This window comes from Otolemur garnettii, unplaced genomic scaffold, assembly GCF_000181295.1.
Source record: "Otolemur garnettii isolate 467f Iridium unplaced genomic scaffold, OtoGar3 scaffold00063, whole genome shotgun sequence".
Lineage (NCBI taxonomy): Eukaryota > Metazoa > Chordata > Mammalia > Primates > Galagidae > Otolemur > Otolemur garnettii.
This window is the reverse complement of record NW_003852458.1, coordinates 6,213,697-6,232,160: the sequence shown is the minus strand read 5'-3', so window position 1 is coordinate 6,232,160 and position 18,464 is coordinate 6,213,697. Positions and strand designations below refer to the sequence as shown.

Genomic DNA, 18,464 nt, shown 5'->3' with positions numbered 1-18,464 from the left:
CCACACGGTCCTAGAAAGGGCCACGGTACTCACGGAGGGTGCGGACAGTGTCGCTGGGCCGGCTGAGGGGGCTGGGGCCATGGGAATTCATTGCCCTCACGGCAAACTGATAGTTGGTATCTGGATGGAGGCCCTTGATAACCATGGAGTCCATCTGGATTTGCTCTTGGATTAAGGTCCAACTCTGGTCGAAATCTGGCCTTTATTGATTAAAATAAAAAAGAAGAAGAAGGAAGAGGCAGTGGTTCAGAAATACCTGAGGGAAGGGCAGCTGCTGGCTGTGTAAACCAACAGCATTTAAACTACTTAAATTCTGGAAGGAATACTCATAAAAATGAGTTAACATTTCCTATCTGAAAATGATCCTGATTTTAAATCATAGGTCATCATTTGTAAGTCCCTGCCAATAAAAGCAAGTAGATCATTTTTAGGGCCAGTTTTAAACACTATTTTAAGACCATCCGCTTTTCCTTGTACAGCCTTGACTACAATGACAAGGACCTCACACAGGAATTCATTTTCAAGGACTCTGCCTTCCAGATGTTTCGTAAACAAGGCTGCCTTTGGCAGTCCCCATCCCCAGAGGTCAGAGGAGCACAGATTCTATCTATGCACAATCTGTTCACAAAATAAACAAATATAAGTTTTATAGGGTGACTAATGGCATGAATCGCCATGGGAAAACCCATGAAGGCTCTGTAGATGGATATTCTTACTCTTAGCAAACTATACAACTGTGCCTACCTGCTGAGTTTTCACGTATTTTCCCTAAGGCCCTATGGAGAAGGCACACTCTTGCTTAGAGCTCTCATCTGAGAGGCAGTGTACAGAAGGTAAGAGGATAAGTTCTGGAGTGAGAGTGAGCTGAGTTCAAATCCTGCCTTTAATACTTATCAGCTGCTACTTCTTTAAGATTTTTTTTCCCATCCGTAAAACAGGAATAATAAAAGCACCTCCCTAGGAGGGCTGTCCTAAGGTTAAATGAGATACATATTCCTCAGCATAGTACCTGGCATAGTACCTGACAGCTGATAAACGATAAACCCTCAGCAGGGGCTAGTCATTATGTAAAGACTCAGTGACTCCCAGAGCTCATAACCCATGGCCCCCTGCTCATTCTATTCCTGCAGGTTCCGGTGTGGTACCACTGGCCCATGTGGCTGGTCTGAATGAAGATGTGCTGAAAGTGTAAAATGTACACTGGATTTTACAGAAAATAAAAGGACTGTAAAATACGTCAATAATTTTTATATTGGTTTCATGCTGAAATAAAAATACTTTGCGTACAGAGTGTTGAAATAGATCATTACAATTAATTCTGCATGTTTCTTATTACTGTTGCAGTGCCACTCTCAGGAAATGGGAACTTTCATAGGGGCTTGCATTGTAATTCTATTGGTTAGCGCTGCTGTCTGTAGACATCCTAACTGGAGTGAAGAGGAACATTCCAGATAACAAGAGCTCCACGATCACAGTTGGAAAGGATTGTGCAGTGAAAATGGAACAATGAAAATGGCCTAAGCAGAGTGAAGGCTCTGTGTTAATAGCTAATAATATCAAGTGCTTTCAAAGTACCAAACATTATTCTAATACCTTAAATCATTTATTTCTCCTAACTACTCTAGACAGAGATACTAATATTAAATACATACATTAGAAACATCATTTTTTTTGTTTTTTTTACAGAGGAGGAAACTAAGGCACTGAATAGGCACACAAGTTGCCAGTCACACAGCTGATAAACGGTGAGTCCAACTTAGTTCGATGGGATAGGATTAGATTAAGAAGATCCTTAATATTGGATGAAGAACTGGGGTGATGGGCTGGGGGGCTATTCTCCATGCTTCAGCTTGCTCCCTGGCTACCAGTTGTTCTGTTGCTAAATGCTTCTGTTTACAGAGATTTAGAGGAAGGCAGGGAGCAAAAAAGTTTGATGTTTGTCCATGATGAACAACCTACAAGGCAAAGAAATATTCATTTGGCCAAAAAGAGATGCCTGGATGAACCACAGAATTCTTTAACATGGGCTTTCCTTCCATTAGCAGGAAAGCTGAATGGAGTTCCTTAAACCCAGTGCCTGGTTGCTTCCTTAGGCTTGCCAAGGAGTAGTTTGTGTGTTTGGAAAATCAGTGTTCACAGGGTATGCCCATGGAGATAGGAGGGCCGGCTTCTCCCTCCTGATGTTCTTTTGCTAAAGATGTGCTTCTCGTGTAAACTGACTTCATCATCAAAGAGAAAACCACAGTGAGTGGCAGGAAACACATTTACAAACTCAAATTAGAACAAAATCACTTCACAGAGGAAAGCCCCAGGGGATACCTAAAAGTAAAGTTAGAAAAGATGTGAAATTAGATAAAACTCTCCTGTTATCCTTCCCTAAGCTTCCCTGGTGGTATTTATAGAGGAAATAACTCATATCTGTTCTCAGAATATGCTGTTATTTACCGAGGGCTACCTGAAAATATTTGCAACAATCTTCATGTAAAAAATTACAGCAAAACAAAAAGATGATTTTCCTTTTAATGCAGGAAAGAAAACTCTATTTTCAATGAATAAAAGATTGAAATCATTAACATTTAATATCATTATGTAGAGTGGGAGAGGGAAGCTCATGGAGATTGAATACCAGTTCAAAACCTTTAACATTTTGCCACTGATTTTGCTATAGGTTTTCCATTTGAATGTTTTCAGAATTTCTTAAGATACAAAAGTGCAAAGGTGAGGGTGAGAGAGAGCCAACCAGGCAAAAGTATTGTCTGAAATCTTCCTCAACAATAGCTTTATCTTTTTGACTAAAGGAAAGGACCTTATCCTAACTATAAAGTCAGATCACCATAGCAACACTATCTCAGCAATTGTTCCAACCATGGGAAGAGTTGAGAATGTGCCACCATCCCTGGTAAAGATGGACAGTCACCAGCAGGGTGCACACTTCAGACACTTTGCCAAGTCACAGTCTGGGGTTAGGCCAGGCACCCTACACCTCAGCCTGTGGGAGGTGGCTAGGCAGGGGAGTTTGGGTGGACCATAGACAAGGTAGCCAGCTACTCAAAACCCAATTTGTTGATTCAAGTAATCAAGGCTCTCTCACTGGTTTATTCTGTCACTTAACCATTGGCAATGTTAGGATCCACCCTGCTACCTAGGGTGGATTCTAAGCTGGGTAGAATCTTAGAGACCACTTGGTCTAAGTGTCTGAGGACTCTCAGAAATTGCACGCAAGATTTAATATTTGATTCTCAAAGGTAATCATCATCTCAAAAGCTTGAAGAGTCACTGACCTTATCTAATCTCTCATTCCACCCATGGAGACACAGAAGGAAAATAATTTACCAAAGTCACAGAATCTATTTGAGACTTTTATGTTAACTTTATTGTGATTGTAATTTAATTTAATATTACAAAAAACAGTGAAATAATGGGTACCAAAATAAAAGTGATAGGTATGCCACATGTTTTTGGAAGACTTGATAAAGCTGAACCACTAAAAAATGAATTGCCTCTGAGCTAGATAAAAGCAGGCAATTGTTATGAGAGTGGGGGGAAATTCTAGAAGAATTCTGCACTCATTTTTAAAAATAAGTTTTTGGTTCACTTGAAAACACTGCAAGTAGAAATTGTAGGTGATTTGTGCAAGGATATCAGTGGGGCATCACAATCGGTGGGCCCATAAATTTTTTTAAAAAGACCTTAGCTCAACAATAAAGGAATGGTGGATTGATGTACATTATTTAAAAATAAAGTGTTGGTGTCTGGATCATTTAAGATACAGAATTTCTGATTTTAACTGACTTTTAAAAAAACAACTCTCATCAATAATCCCAACAATATCAGGTGGGGACTTCTAATGTGAGTGAATGGGCAAGTATATCAAAATATGGTTACTTCTACCCAAGGTACACGAGTGCCTGTGTGCAAACACACACACCCTCTTCTCATTCCACAGGTCCTTCTCAGGATGGAGCTGCATTCAAAGAACATAAAAGCAGATGCTGAAACACCTTGAAAGACGCTACTGAAGGTCTTATGAGAAAATGGGAAAGGCTAATGGCCTTTTCTAAATGTTCTGCCCCTACTCAAGTAAAGGTTGAAAAATATTTAATGACTATTGTTTGAAGGCGTTTTTAAATTATTAGCTTGCCTGGAGTACCCACATGTTTCACAGAGGCTCAAAAGAGTAAACAGACAAATCAAAATATGGGAAGGATTTTTCCAAGAATAATACAAGTGTATAAGGAGAAAAAATATGTGATGGGGTTGGGCGGGGGGTAAAGAGTCCTCAAGGTAGTAAAGAAGGCTGATTATGGCCAGGCATGGTGGCTCACACCTGTAATCCTAGCACTCTGGGAGGCTGAGGTGGGTGGATAGACTGAGCTCAGGAGTTCAAGACCAGCCTGGGCAAGAGTGAGACCCTGTCTTTACTAAAAACAGAAAACTAGCTGGACATTATAGTGTACACCTGTAGTCCCAGCCACTTGGGAGGCTGAGGCAAGAGGATTGCTCAATCCCAGCGTTTGAGGTTGCTGTGTGCTATGATGTATGCCACGGCCTGGTGCTATACCCATGGCAAAAAAAAAACAAAAGAAGGCTGAGCTCTGCTCCCTTGCATTTAATTGGAAAACTTCTATGGAAATGTTCAAAATATAAAAGAATATCTCAGTTCAAACTCAGAAGAAGTATCAAAACCAGTTGTATATAAAATAATCAGAAGAATTTTAGGGAATATACATAGTCACCCAGGACATGGCCTCCCAAAATAAGGTGCATGACAAAATAAAAATTCAAAATTACTTCAATGGATAGAAACACAAGGGCAAAACCAACCCAAATGAAATTTAGCAGGATGCATATAAAACTAGTTGGTTTTTTTTAAGAAGTCACTTGTATCTATGTAAGACAAGAAACAAACAAACAAAAAACCAGCTAGTTTAATAAAAACCTGTGGTGGGGAGGGTAGGGACATACTTCTAGACTTTAAAAATTGGTCACAAAATCAATATGAATTTTTTGGACCAAAGGCTATTCAAATGGCCCCATGCTCATATCCTAGGGAGAAGTGGTTTTTCTATGTTGATCCCTCAGTGGGAGGTATTTGAGACCCATGTCCACTCGAGGCATAATTCAAAGGGCTGGTACCAGGCGGCTTGGGTGGAGAAGGCCTGGGGAAATGTGTTAAGATAACAGAGAGATCTTGTGTCAAATAATGATGACGTAGACACCTTCTGGGTTTTCCATACTGAACTAGGAAGCTCAGAGGTTCCATACAGAAAAGCTAGTGGCGGGGAAACCTTTTGACGGCAGTCAGGAGCAGCTGAGGATGAAGCTGGCTGCCTCAGAAGAGATGAACAGCCATTCATGGCTGTTTTGAAGCAAAATTGGGTGACAAATTTAGAAGCAATTTCTTTACCTTCTAAGAGTCGCCACACAAAAGATCGAGAACTCTTGCTCTAGAAAATTGGCAGTCAAGAGTGAAGCTCAAGCTAGTGACAGGCATTAACTAGAAAACGGGGCTAAAAGGGGTTAAATTGTGCAAGCAAAATACTTCAGAGAGTGGAATTTGTTGGAGCAGAAAACTGTCCTCTGGGGATATAACAGAGCATCCAGAAAGTCCTTGACAGTGGAGGCCACTCTACTGGCCAGAGAGGGAAGGGGCCAAAAGCCTAACTGGAGTACAACCAGACTTGTGTGGTCTCTTTCTTTCAACCCCTGAACCTATCATCCCACAACATAATGTTCTCTGGAGGTCCTTAGATTATTAGATGGTTCCTTTGCCAAATATTTTCTCTCATGTTATTCCTTCTAAGCATCACCTCAGAAAGAGAACGAATAAGTCTTTCCTCTGGACCATCCCACATCTGGAACCTAATTCTGCTATCAGGCTGATCATATCACCTTTGAACATAATTTATATTTCTGCCCTCCGTGCTGAGCTGTAAGCTCAGTAAGCATGGCTACATTGCCTTACTCAGCTCTGTGTTCCTTGAGATGTCTGCATGACCTTTCAAAAATGCAAATACTACCATCCCCTTTCCTGCTTAAAAATGCCTCCTGGCTCCCTATTCCCTTGAGGATATGCACAAGCTCCCTCATGAAGCCTTTCTGGGTCTGATCCTTGCTTGCCCCTCTCTCAAACACAGAGCTCCAGGCTTTCTAAGCAATTCCAAGAACACTTTCTTCCTGCCTCCAAGCCATAGCTTAAGTGGCTTCCTCTGGCTTAAGCCTTTTTTGTAGTATCTTCCCTCCCCCTTTGCCTGGTTATCTCTGATGTGTCCTTCTTAGCTCTGATAAGAAGTCTTCCAGACTCCTGCAAAACTAGGTCAGATCAAGCTTGTGTTTCTCTAGGCCCCTGCTCCTCACCCTGCCTGAGAGACTTACTCCTCTGTACTATGGTGTCTTCATTCCCTGGTAGACTGTCCAAGGGAAGGACAGACTCCAGGAGAAGGGCAGACTGTCCAGGGGAAGGGCTATAGCTTATTCTTCCCTAAATATCCTGCACACATCTTGAACAAATAAGATACTCGATACACAGGTGTGTATGAATATAGGCTCATAGTAAGAATCCAATAAAGGGTGGTTGAGTTGAATTAAAACAATATTCAGAATTCAACTTTGTGAAGCCTTAAACCAGAGGTTGGCAAATTTCAGCCGACTGCCAGTTGTTGTAAATAAAGTCTTATTGGAACACAACCATGCTGTTTGTTTAGGCATTATCTATGGTTTTCTTGCTATGATAGGACCATTGAGGAATTGAAACTGAGTTCATATAGCCGGCAGACCATATAATATTTATCATCTGATCCTTTGAGAACAAGTTTGCCAGGCAGCCCCTGACCTAAGACAACAGTTTTTAACTTTGCTTGTGCCACTTGGGAAGTCTGGTGAAGATTATGAACCCCCTCTCAGAATGTTTTTAAATGCATAAAACAAAATACATAAGCTCACAAAGAAAACCGGTTATATTGAAACAATTATAAAAATTAAAAATTATGTTATAAACTTCTTTATTAATACATTAACAAAACCTAGCAATGGATTTGATAACTGGCAATTTCAAAGTAGTGAAAACATCACTGGTATTTTGACACATGTTCAACAATTATAATAGGATAAGAAAATATCTGTGAAAATTTTGAGTCACAGAAATTTTTGAAGAAAATGCTAAATTTAAGTGGGTAAACTAAGGATCTAATTTTTTTCCCCAAAGTCCAGGGAGCCCTTGGGGATTGGGGGAATTGACAGACTGCTGGCTAACACCCTGCTCTGAGAGAAGAGACCTGATCCCATAGATTATCCAGGGCGAACATGACAGGGGCCAGAGAAAACCTCATGCTTAGGAGAGCCTCTGATCCTCTGTCTTTTTTTTGCAGGCTGGTTTTATGTAGGATTTGCTCTACACCAGATGAATTGCAGAGAAAAGTCCCAGACAACCACTGAGTAGTCAAAGTTAAAAAAAAAGAGAGATACATACTATTTGACTGTCAGCTTTCAGCCATCTTTTTTATTTGCAAATTGGTTTAACCTAACCAAATGTCAAACAGGTGGATACAACGGGGTAATGATAAACTCAGCAGGCCCTTTGTGCCAGCTGGTGCCGGCAGCCTGCACACTTTCATCACAGCTTACAAAGGGCTCCCAAAGCTCTTCCACAAGAATTCAGTTTATGTCGACTCTCATCAGCCTGACCAGGAATTATATCAGGAATGCCCAGGGCAGGAGGGATTGAACCTTTAAGTGATCAAGTTATAGAACCCTAGGTTAGACGTGTGCAAATACATTCAGAATAGCCCTTCCATTGGTGGGATTTGATGGCTTCCAGAATTTCTGGCACCCAACTAGAATTCAATTCTGAGATTTTTTTTTTTTTTTTTTTTGCAGTTTTTGGCCAGGGCTGGGTTTGAACCCACCACTTCCGTATATGGGGTTGGTGCCCTACTCCTTGAGCCACAGGTGCCACCCTCAATTCTGAGATTTTCAATTTCAAAAGTAAAGGTAGGAAAAAGAATTCTAGGCCAGGCGCAGTAGCTCAAGCCTGTAATCCTAGCACTCTGGGAAGTCAAGGGGATGGATTGTCTGAGCCCACCAATTGAGACCAGCCTGAGCCAGAGCAAGATCTCATCTCTAAAAACAGCTGGGCGTTGTGGGGGGCACCTGTAGTCCCAGCTACTTCAGAGGCCAAGGCAAGAGAATTGCTTGAGCCCAAGAGTTTGAGGTTGCTGTGAACTGTGATGTCACAGCACTCCACAGAGGGCGACATAATAATACTCTGTCTCAAAAAAAAAAAATCCTTCGTGAAGCACTGCTTGTGCTGTAATATGAAACCTCCGCTGACCTCCAAGCAAGCCCATTCTTGCTCATATCTAATTATATTGCTGGTGGTAAGGAAGCCTTAACAGCACAAGAAAGAGGCATCTTTTTGTTTGCTTTCCCCCATCCTCCCTCTAAATTAACTAATTGCATAAGCACAATTCTTTATTTTCAATTCTAACTTTTGGGAGCTAGAAAACCAACACAGGACTGCATCACTCTTAAATATTGCAGTCGTCTGCCCGATTATTGTTATATGTTCTAGTAAAATGCTATGAAGGAAGATGGCAATTCACTTAGTTATCAGGAAGAGTCGTAAACCGTGTTTGTGTTCCAGAGGAAATAAAATCACCATGGGAACTTACAAATTAGTCTTATACATTTAGGGATTATTTGAAGTGTTACCACACACTGGTGTTTTCTTCTATGATGAGAAAACAACAGCAATAAAAACCTTCCAGTCCGATCCATGCTGGGTTTCATCTAGCTTTTATTTCTGCAGTTGCGACAGTAAGATATTGACTACTGTTGAGGTCTCTGTTAGCAGTAAAGGATACAGTGAACCACTTGTGGCTAATGCTTTTTGAATTATTTATTTAAAAGCGAATAACTTCTAGGATAGCCATTTGTTTGCATGTGGCTCGGGTTAAAATAACATAAAAAATCCTTCATGTGCCACTCTGTTAAATGCATTTTCTAGATTCAGCCCCCTGCCCGCCTGTGTCCCTATGCTGGCCAGCATCTATTTGACACGGAATGTTTGTTTCATTTGAGGTGCATATTCTAGCTGGGTGCAGTGGCTCACACCTGTAATCCCAGCCCTCCAGGAAGCCAAGGCTGGTGGATCTACCTGAGCTTAGGAGTTGGAGACCAGCATGAGCAAGAGTGAGACCCCTATCTCTACTAAAAATAGAAAAACAAGCAGGGTGTTGTGGCGGGCACCTGTAGTCCTGGCCACTCAGGAAGCTGAGGCAAGGGGATCACTTAAGCCCAAGAGTTTGAGGTTGCTGTGAGCTATGATGCCACAGGACTCTACCCAGGACGACAGAGTGAGACTGTCTCAAAGAACAAAAAAGTACCATATTCCACAGAAGGGAGCAAGTCAGGTGTTGTCCTCATGATCTGGAGAGAAGACAAAGTATGAACTGGTGATTAACTGCAGGTGTGTGTGTGCTGAGTGGCACAGGTACGAGTTGCAGGTGCACCTACCCTAGTCTGGGGGCAGAGGAAGATGCATGGTGCAGCGTTGGTGCCCAGAGACTGGGAGCGAAGAGGTTTAGGTCAGGTTTATTGAAAGGGGACAATGACCTGCCTAGGCAGTGCAAAGGGGTTATCTGTGCCCATGGGCAGTCAGAGACCCCTTTTATATTGGGCCACAGGGGGTGAGCAAATTCCACAGCTTGCCTGGAGCGCTTTGTGGATTAGGGTCTTCTGGTGGGGATCTCAGGGGCAGGGCTATCTAGGCCCTTTGTATCCTTTGTCTTAGGAGGAGAGGGGGAGGAGGAGGGGAGGAGGGTTCACGTACCACCTCCCCAAACTTAGGCCTCCCAACAGAAGATAGGCAAGGCTTACTGGAGAAAGTGACACTTAAGGAGGAGTCCTAAAGGGTGACCCAGAGTTAGCTCAATAAAGAGGTAGAAGAGCTATCCCTGTAGCAAATGGCAAGCATGAAGATTTACAGGCGGGAAAAACACGGCTATGCAGGAAAGCTCCATGATGAAAAAATAGGAAGAGTTTACACTGAGCACTCACTAGGGGCCAGACATGCGTCTAACATTTCATGAGTGCCAACTCATTTAATTTAACAATAACGCTATGAGGTAAGGAAATCAGTATCCCCATTCTGCTGTCTGAGGCACAGAGAAGTTAAATAACCCTCCGACGATCACAAGCTTAAACGTGGTGGAGACAAGCTTGCACGAGGGAGTCCAGCCCAGAGCCTGTATGTTAAACCACCAAGCTATACTGTCTCACCTGTGTCATGATGATAAATAATCAGTCACAGGATGTTAGAAGTCACATGGTCCAGCCTTATTTTACACAACAAGAAACTGAACTTTAGAGTAAGGCAACTTCACCAAGATTAGAGGCTGGCTCAGGATTGTCACTTCTGATGCCACATTTGGACAAATTTAAACTTCAGAGATGATGCCGTGAATCAGACTATACGTCTCCATTCTGAATGAAAGTCTCCTTTAACCTTCATAGCTTTTGACCATGAGTCAAATCACATCATCTCTTAGAACTATTCAAGGAAAATCCACGATGTGTTCAGCTTCCATCCTGAATCCCAGAGTGCCCTTCATTTCTAGTAACAGCCGTGGCAGGGTCACTTCCTGTGTGGATACTAAGTTCATTTGTTACTTGCAGAATAAGGAAGTTTATGATGGGAAAGAAAGACCAATGACTTTTGACCAAAAAACACCATTATACCTTTTAACCCCCCCCACATTGCAGGACCTTGAGATTCTCAAAAGAAACCAATAGTTAGACATTGCAATCAGCCTAGAAACAGCCCTGCGTGAGGATGAACTTTGCAAGTCTTATTATGGACGGCATCTGCAAGGGACCAGAGAATTATTTAAGTAGAAAGATGTGAAGGAGAGAAGAGGGGAAGCCTTGCCCTTCTCTTTTATTAACTATCTTGTATTAAGATCTACAGATCAACATTTCTTGGCTTGTATCCCTAAAACACACATAGAAATATTAGGAATTTTCACATGTGCCTAAAATAAGCCAGTGATGGGCTTGTAATCCAAAGGCGGCTAACAGCCATTGAGAGCTTTAGTCTGCCCTTTTCAATGACAGTGACATTGCAATGTAATGCACTGATGTAATTTTAACCAAACAAGTGACAACTACAGAAAAACTGTAGTTAATTTAAACAAAAGCTATTTTTCACCTTTAACCGACCTGATAAATAGTGTGTGAGGGACAGGGCACCCCAACTGCAATACCAGCAATGAGGGACATTTTTCAGGTTTTTGGTTTTCATTGCTGCCATAGGAGATATTTTTACTTTATATAAAAGGCACTTGCCCTGGGGAAATTCTTAGGCAGAAGGGGGGAGCTTTCTGAGATATTTATAGCCAAAATATTTTAAAACATAGGTAGCTATATTTGTGCTTGATTTTGATTTTAATAAACATTAAGCATTGCTGCCCACAAAGAAATTTTCAGTATCATTTTAAAAAAGAAATATTCTCCTTCACCTCAAATGCCTGGCTTTTGTTGTTGTTGTTGTTTGTTCTAAAACAGCAGGTAAAAGTTTTTAAAATGTGGCAAATATGTTACAGTCCGCAGGCTTACTTAGAATTTGGCTCTTCAATTTCTACACTGCTTAAAAATTAACAATCTACTGTTAGCAAAGAATCTAGTAAATAGCCCCCAGGCCCACTTTGGGGATGATTATGAAGATTTCTGGTTTCTACAAACCTTCATCCTGCCTGGGCCTGTGGCCAAACTCTCCTCTGGGGCAGTCACAGAGAGCCCACCTTCAGGGCGCTCACAACATAGATCACAGATGTCTTCTGTTTGGGGGAAGCAGAAACAGAAACTAGATGAAGAACAAAGTTTGGGTTGGTCCTAAGCCCATGATTTGTGATATCATCATAAATATATAAAGTATACCTGAAATATCAAAAAAAGCAAATAAACAGTACTTCCATATGCTAGTCTAGTATAGTTTCTCAGGTTAACCTGTTATTAATCAGTTAAGTTTGGGGGGGGGGAGTTGGCAGTTTTTTTTTGGCCAGGGCTGAGTTTGAACCCACCACCTCCAGCATATGGGGCTGGCGCCCTACTCCTTTGAGCCACAGGCACTGCCCAGTTAGGTATTTTTAAAAAACTTTTTTGTTAGCTGTCTCCTAACACTGCCTTCGCTATCATTACCCCTATTGCATAGCAAATAAGAAGAGTAACTGATGTATAAATGCCTGCCAATGCCAACCTAATCCCTCCGTGACAGAATTTAGATGAGAACTTCACATAAAGATGGTTACCTCTGGGGATAAACCAATTTCTACAATTTCCGAGCCTTGGCCTGCCAAAAGGCTGTCTCTTAAATGTGATGCGGAATTTCTAGGCTACACAGAGAACTGTCACATGTATTTCCATACCCAGGAAGCACACAGGAAGTAGGAAGAGGAATGCGCTATTAAACATTGAAAGGAACTGTCTGGGGAAAATAAAATAATTGACTCCCCAAAGCCTCTCCTACTATTTTAGTCTGTTCAGGCTGCTATGACAAAATACTATTAACAGGGTATCTTATAAACAAAAGAAATTTATTTCTCACAGTTTGGGAGGTTGGTAAGTCCAAGATCAAGGTGACAGTAGATTCAGTGTTTGGTGAGGGGCCAGTGCCTAGTAAGAGCCACTTTCAGGTTCATAGATGGCGTCTTCCTGCTGTGTCCTCACATGGTGGAAGGGGTGAGGGGCCTCTCTTGGGGCTCTTTTATAAGGGCGCCAATCCCATTCATGCGGCCTTTGCCCTCATGACCTAATCTCCATCACCTTAGGAATCAGGATTTTAACATCCGAATCTTGCAGGGACACAGACCTTCTGACCACAGCACACGCTAATGCACTTTGTGAAGCAGAGCCCAGGAAAGCTCTCTTCACATACTCTCAGGCACTCACCTGTCACGGGACAGACTCTGAGTTGTTTACAGATGGATTTATTTCGCAGCCAAACACTACACGCTGCAGCAAGCTGTGAAGGCTTTCTTTCAGGAACAACATCAAACAGCAGCCCAAACACAGGTGGGGAACCTGCGGCCCTGGGACCACAGGTGGCCTTCTGGATCCTTGAGTGTGGCCTTTGGACTGAATCCAAATTTTACAGAACACAGGCTTTTCATAAAGGGTCCTGTGGTGAGGCTTCCCCTTTCCTCAGCTACCAGGACTCGGGGCAGGCTGAGTCCACCTTTCCATGTCTGAAGATCAGCACAGACATAAAGGGGCATCAAGTTTTGTTGAAAGAGCACTGGGGCTGGAAGTCAGAATTCAGTTCTCATTTTAATTCTGTTGCCTACCACTCATTTCACCTTGGAGAGCAACTTGAGCCCTTGATCAAAATGTCTTCTTTTGGAAAAGAGAAATGGTGGTATGACAGTGAGGAAACCAATGCATTCAGAACGTCTGCTATGGGTAAACATGGTGCAAAAACTACGAGCAGTGACCCTGCAGCGAGGGCTGTTTCTGCTTCCTATTACACATGGAGAAATGGAGGTTCTAAGATAAAATCACTTGATGGGAATTACACTTGATGGGAGTTACATATTCTGGAAAAGACAGAGGCAGAATTCCTAGTTACAGGGGTTGCAACCAGAGGCTGGCTTCCCCTGTACCTCCATATTTCATTAGAGCTCCTGGATGTCCAGGAATTTTAAATTTGAAGGTATGGTAAAGGTATTTTGTCAAAGTAAATAGAAAGTATGTTGACAGTTCATTAGAATGGATGTGTAATGAAAAATATACACAAGAATCTGGACCTTGAGCTCCTTGGATGTTAAAGACAGTTTCGAACATTAAAATTGTTGAAAAGGAATTACAATTATTAAATACAGGTACACGCACCCATATATGCCTTACATGTTTGTAAAATATTAACATCTCTGGAGCTGTTTCTCATTTGTGATCCCCCTAATGACACACTATGAGGCTGGGAGAAGTCATGGCCTGCCCATGTGGTGCAGATAAGGAGTTTACAGTGGCTGCCTCTGGGGCCAGTCACCTGCCCTTGGTGTGGAGGGAAGGTGGTGTGGACAGTTCTGGGAGAAGTCCGACTCGCCTCCTGCAGCCCACGGCCAGCCTCTAGTACTCGCGGGGCTCCTGTCACTCCTCCTTGCCTCCTGGGCTCCCCTCTTTAACCACTTGACAATATAGCACAGGGAAGCCCTCACATGGCACAGGAACACAGACGCCAGGGGGGAAATGTGCAATCTGAGTGGAATTTTGTAAGCTCCAGAGAGATGTCAATGGAACCAAGGCTGCAGAGAAGACCCATCACCTGCAGCAGTGACTTCAGCAACACATAAGCCCTCTGTCTCATTCTCTCCACTCGCTTCCAAATGAACTACTTGCACTTGAGTCCTTGTCTGAGGCCCTGCTTTAGGGGATCCCACTCTGAGAGGCGTGGAGGCTCAGGAGGGGACGTGGCCTGCACAGGGACATGTGGCTGGCAGGCAGGGGATGCAGCCCTCTCTCCCCATTCCTCTGCTTCTGAATCCAAAGACACTGTTCCATCTTCTACCTTCAGATGTGCACCAAGGTTAAAACACTGCCATTTCTATCTTTTGTCAATATACCAGACACAGAGCAAGCTTAAATAATGTGTTTGAGTGCAAAATTAATAATAAATGATAACTCTCATCTTGGCTCAGAGTTGCAAAGATAAACTGCTCAGCTACCACAAACCTGCATTTTTTTCAAAATTGCACAGTGTTACAGTTTGCTTTTTTAATGTGGTCTAATTTACTTGTGTCCTAAATTATAAACATTAAGTTTTGCTCCAAGTTTTAGAGATGAGAAAGCTGCAGTTTTAGAATTTTCGATGTTGCATATTTAACTAGTATCAGAAACAGGATTGGAATCTTTCTATTCTCGCCGTATCCCAGGTTTTGCCTGCCAGCTCTGCAGAAGTGTGGATTATACTCAATGAAGGACACTGGGTTTGGGGCTTTAGAGTAGTTTTTTTCTGTTCCTTTTTTCTTTTCAATTTTCCTAGCACCTGTTCCCTTTTTTCCAGTAATTGTACCCCAATTTTGCTTTAAGAATCCAGTCCTCCAGAACACTCAATCCATGTACTCCAGGTTTGATAACCTACCAGTTATTAATAGTTCCAGAACTTGGAATATGACAAGTGCCTGACCAATCAATGAATTCTCCCTACTCTGGCCACAGTGATTTGCTCAGAGAATGGAGAGGGACCTCAGCCTGCAGATTAGAGGGAATATCAAAACTTCACTGGGTCCATGGAGGAGCAGCCACTCTCCTCCCAGTAGGGAGTGGAAAACTGTAGGTCTTAAGTGCCTATGGCCATTTTGCCACCATATGGGAAAAGTCTGCCTGAAAAGCCACTAAAGCAGAGAGAGGGATGGGGACAGGCTGCAGATGTGACAAGGATCTAATCTCCTAAGTTTAGATTTGGCTGTGGACTTTACAGTCATGAGTCACTGCATCATTTCCTCATCTTCTCCTTTCATGCCTCTTCCACTTGCCATTCAGCAAGCCCTGTCTGACACACTCTGGATTTGAACACTAGCCTCAGTGCACCACCTGTCCTCTGAGGAAGCAAACACCTGCTTTCTACTACCAGGGAATAGGCTAGGAAGCCAAGGAGCAGAAGCAGAGCTAATCTAATCTGGGCAGAATCCTTGGTCCCAGCTTCAGAGGGCCTCAGAAATGAGGTGCTGAACCAGTCTCTTTATGAATCCATGAAGCAACAGGGCTCAGACAAGCCCCATCACCTTTAATGAAGAGAAAACCAAGTCCACAGACATTGTTTTCACACTCACTCTGCAGCCACCTCTTCAGTTCAAAGTCAAACAGCTGCTAGAGTTCAGAGGAAAGACCTGAGACTGGGAATTCCTTTGTTTACTTTTCTTTTCTTTATTTCTCTCTCTCTCTCTCTCTTTCCTTCTTTTCTTCTTTCTTAAGATTACATAGCATCACTGAATTGAGAATCAATGTTTTCATACCTGTAAGCTCTTATAAGAGCTTCTAATCATTCCTCTACCCTCTGATAAGCTGAATAATAAGAACTAAGAGGGGGAGACAAGAACAAAATGCTGAAACTAAATCAAGAAACTCGTCCCTAGGCAATACCAATGTGAAGGGAACAGTAGATTGCACTTGTTTTTAAAGGGCTTTTCTTTTCCCCTCCCCCTGAGAAAAGTCATGAAATATTTACTTTCATATATGTTTCAAAGCCAGAAGGGCAAGTTTGAAGCTTCAAATGCAGGCAGGCTTGTTGGCAATAGTGCCTTAGAAGTTTGGGAGCCTAGACCAGACTCTGACTGTGGCAGAGAAATGGGAAAGAGGTTGGTGAGTGTGGACAGGTTTACCAAATGACCCAGCAGCAAAAATGGTGTGGGGACAGGGCTGGTCCTGGGTGTGCACTGGCCCTCTGAGCCTTCGTCTGCTCTTGACCTCGCACCTGATCTAGAGATGACCCCCTGCCCCCAATTCTTACGTCACGCTTGGAACATCTGTGGTCTACACATTTGGCTTCGGAATGGGACACAGACTTACCTGATGAATTCCACGGAATAGTACTGAATAGGGGCGCTCCCTTCACTTGCACCAGGTTTCCAAGAGAGGGCCACCTCAGAATCAGAAACCACGGTGACGTGTGGCTGCTGCGGCGCTGCTGGAGGCAGACAGGAATCTAGGTGGGATGACAAACACAACTAGAGTTGGCTAGGGTCTCAGCCACTGGAGAGGTTCAGTCCCTAAACAGTAGGTGTGCACTGTACAACCAGAACATCTCTATTCAAACCAGCCTTGAAGCCTGGACCAAATACAGAAACATAACCACAACTGGATCCACCACGTAGTGTGGAGTCAATGAGAGCTGGTCTTTCCTTCTTTCCCCAGCACCCCTGACTGCAAATCTACGTAAATTATGTCCCGGCCACTGACCCGGAGCACACAGTGGTAAGGACCCTTGAAAACCTTCAATACAGCCCCACCTCTAACAATCTTTCTTCTTTGTTTGCATGTGAGAATTAATACTTACCAACAAGGGAAATTAAATGCTTAGCATTACTGCCACCAACTTGCCATTCCTGGGTGTGTGTGCCTTGCCCTCTGACAATTAGAATACACGAAAGGGTGGGACATTTGGGAAGTGCTTTCATGTGCAAAGATGTGGGAGCCCCCAAGGTCCCATCATCTCAAGTGACTGCTAGTTCTATCTTCATGTCCAAGGCTAGCATACCTCTCAGCCTCTGTTCACAGTACTGCTTCTGCCTGGAAGATTTTTCCTGTTTTCTCTCCCTGGAAAAACCCTATGCATTTTGCATAATTTGGGCCAAAGATATGACTCTTTGTAGAGGCCTCCCTGGGCCTGCAGGCAGAGGCAGGTGCCCTCCTGTGTGCCCCAGCCTGCTGTGCAGACCTCAGATGTCCTGCTGTCCCTTGCCCACATTTGCTTTTTCTGGCACAGAGCATGTGCAAGCAATGACTGTCATTGACTCACCTCCATGGCCCTATATCCAGAATGGTGCCCCCCACAAGCATTTGCTATGTTCCCTTTGCCTATAAATCTCTTCTCCCCCTACCCTCCTTCACCTCCTTAGTTCCTACTCCCCCATCAGATCTCCACTTACTCAGGGAATGACAGCTCACTCCTACCTATGCCTCCTACAGCAGCACCGGTAGCTTTTATCACCATCTTTATTTTTTTTTCTTTTTTTTTCTGTTTTTTTTTTTATTATTACATTAATGCAAACATGGGGTACAGTGTAGTGTTTTCATATACATTTTGAAATACTTTCATCAAGCTGGTTCACATAAATTTCATGTCATTTGCATGGTCATTGTGTCAAAACATTTACATTCTAGTTCTAGAAAAGATCATTTGTACCCTTGTTAGACAGAAATATAGATGATCTTCACCATCTTTAACTGCACACTAATGGGAGAGGGCGGGAGCTGTGCTTGCTGTCATCTACTGCTGAATTTCCAGAGTCTAGCATAGTGCCTGGCACATATTAGGTCCTTACTGCTATTTGCTGAATGAAGGAATCAATGAAAAGTAGCCCATCACGTTTCTATTACTAATGCACTTGAACTTACTTTACCTTGGGACAAAGTGGTAACATGGCGAGGTGAGCTGAGCCGCCCTTTGCCAGCCTGGCTATAAGCTGCTATGCTCACTTGATATTCAGTGCCCGATTTCAAATCTCCAATCACTTCCTCCTGCCAATGATCAAACAAGAAAGGTTCCAAGAATCAGAAGTTCTATTTAGGAAAATTGTACAATTTCTATGAAGTTCGTATCTCAAAGCTCCCGTGAAATTGCTTGGGTCAGAGATTGTTTTGCTTTGTCTAGGCTTGGCCTGGCTTTAAAATTTGCTCTTAAAAGGAAAACCCCATGGCCCCTGTAGCTCAGTGGCTAGAGTGCCAGCCACATACACTGGAGCTGGTGGGTT

At 42.9% G+C, this 18,464-nt stretch overlaps 1 protein-coding gene across 2 annotated transcripts in view; it reads right to left on the bottom strand.

Annotated features, from left to right (window-relative positions):
• Positions 1-18,464, bottom strand: part of EGFLAM (EGF like, fibronectin type III and laminin G domains) — a 185,584-nt gene that overhangs the window by 86,769 nt on the left and 80,351 nt on the right. For both annotated transcript variants that reach the window (XM_012807064.1, XM_012807065.1), the window contains exons 4-6: positions 18,114-18,231; positions 16,561-16,696; positions 34-200 (exon numbers count right to left, since the gene is read on the bottom strand). In XM_012807064.1, coding sequence (XP_012662518.1) covers positions 34-200; positions 16,561-16,696; positions 18,114-18,231 — 421 coding nt within the window. The remainder of the gene's footprint in view (positions 1-33; positions 201-16,560; positions 16,697-18,113; positions 18,232-18,464) is intronic.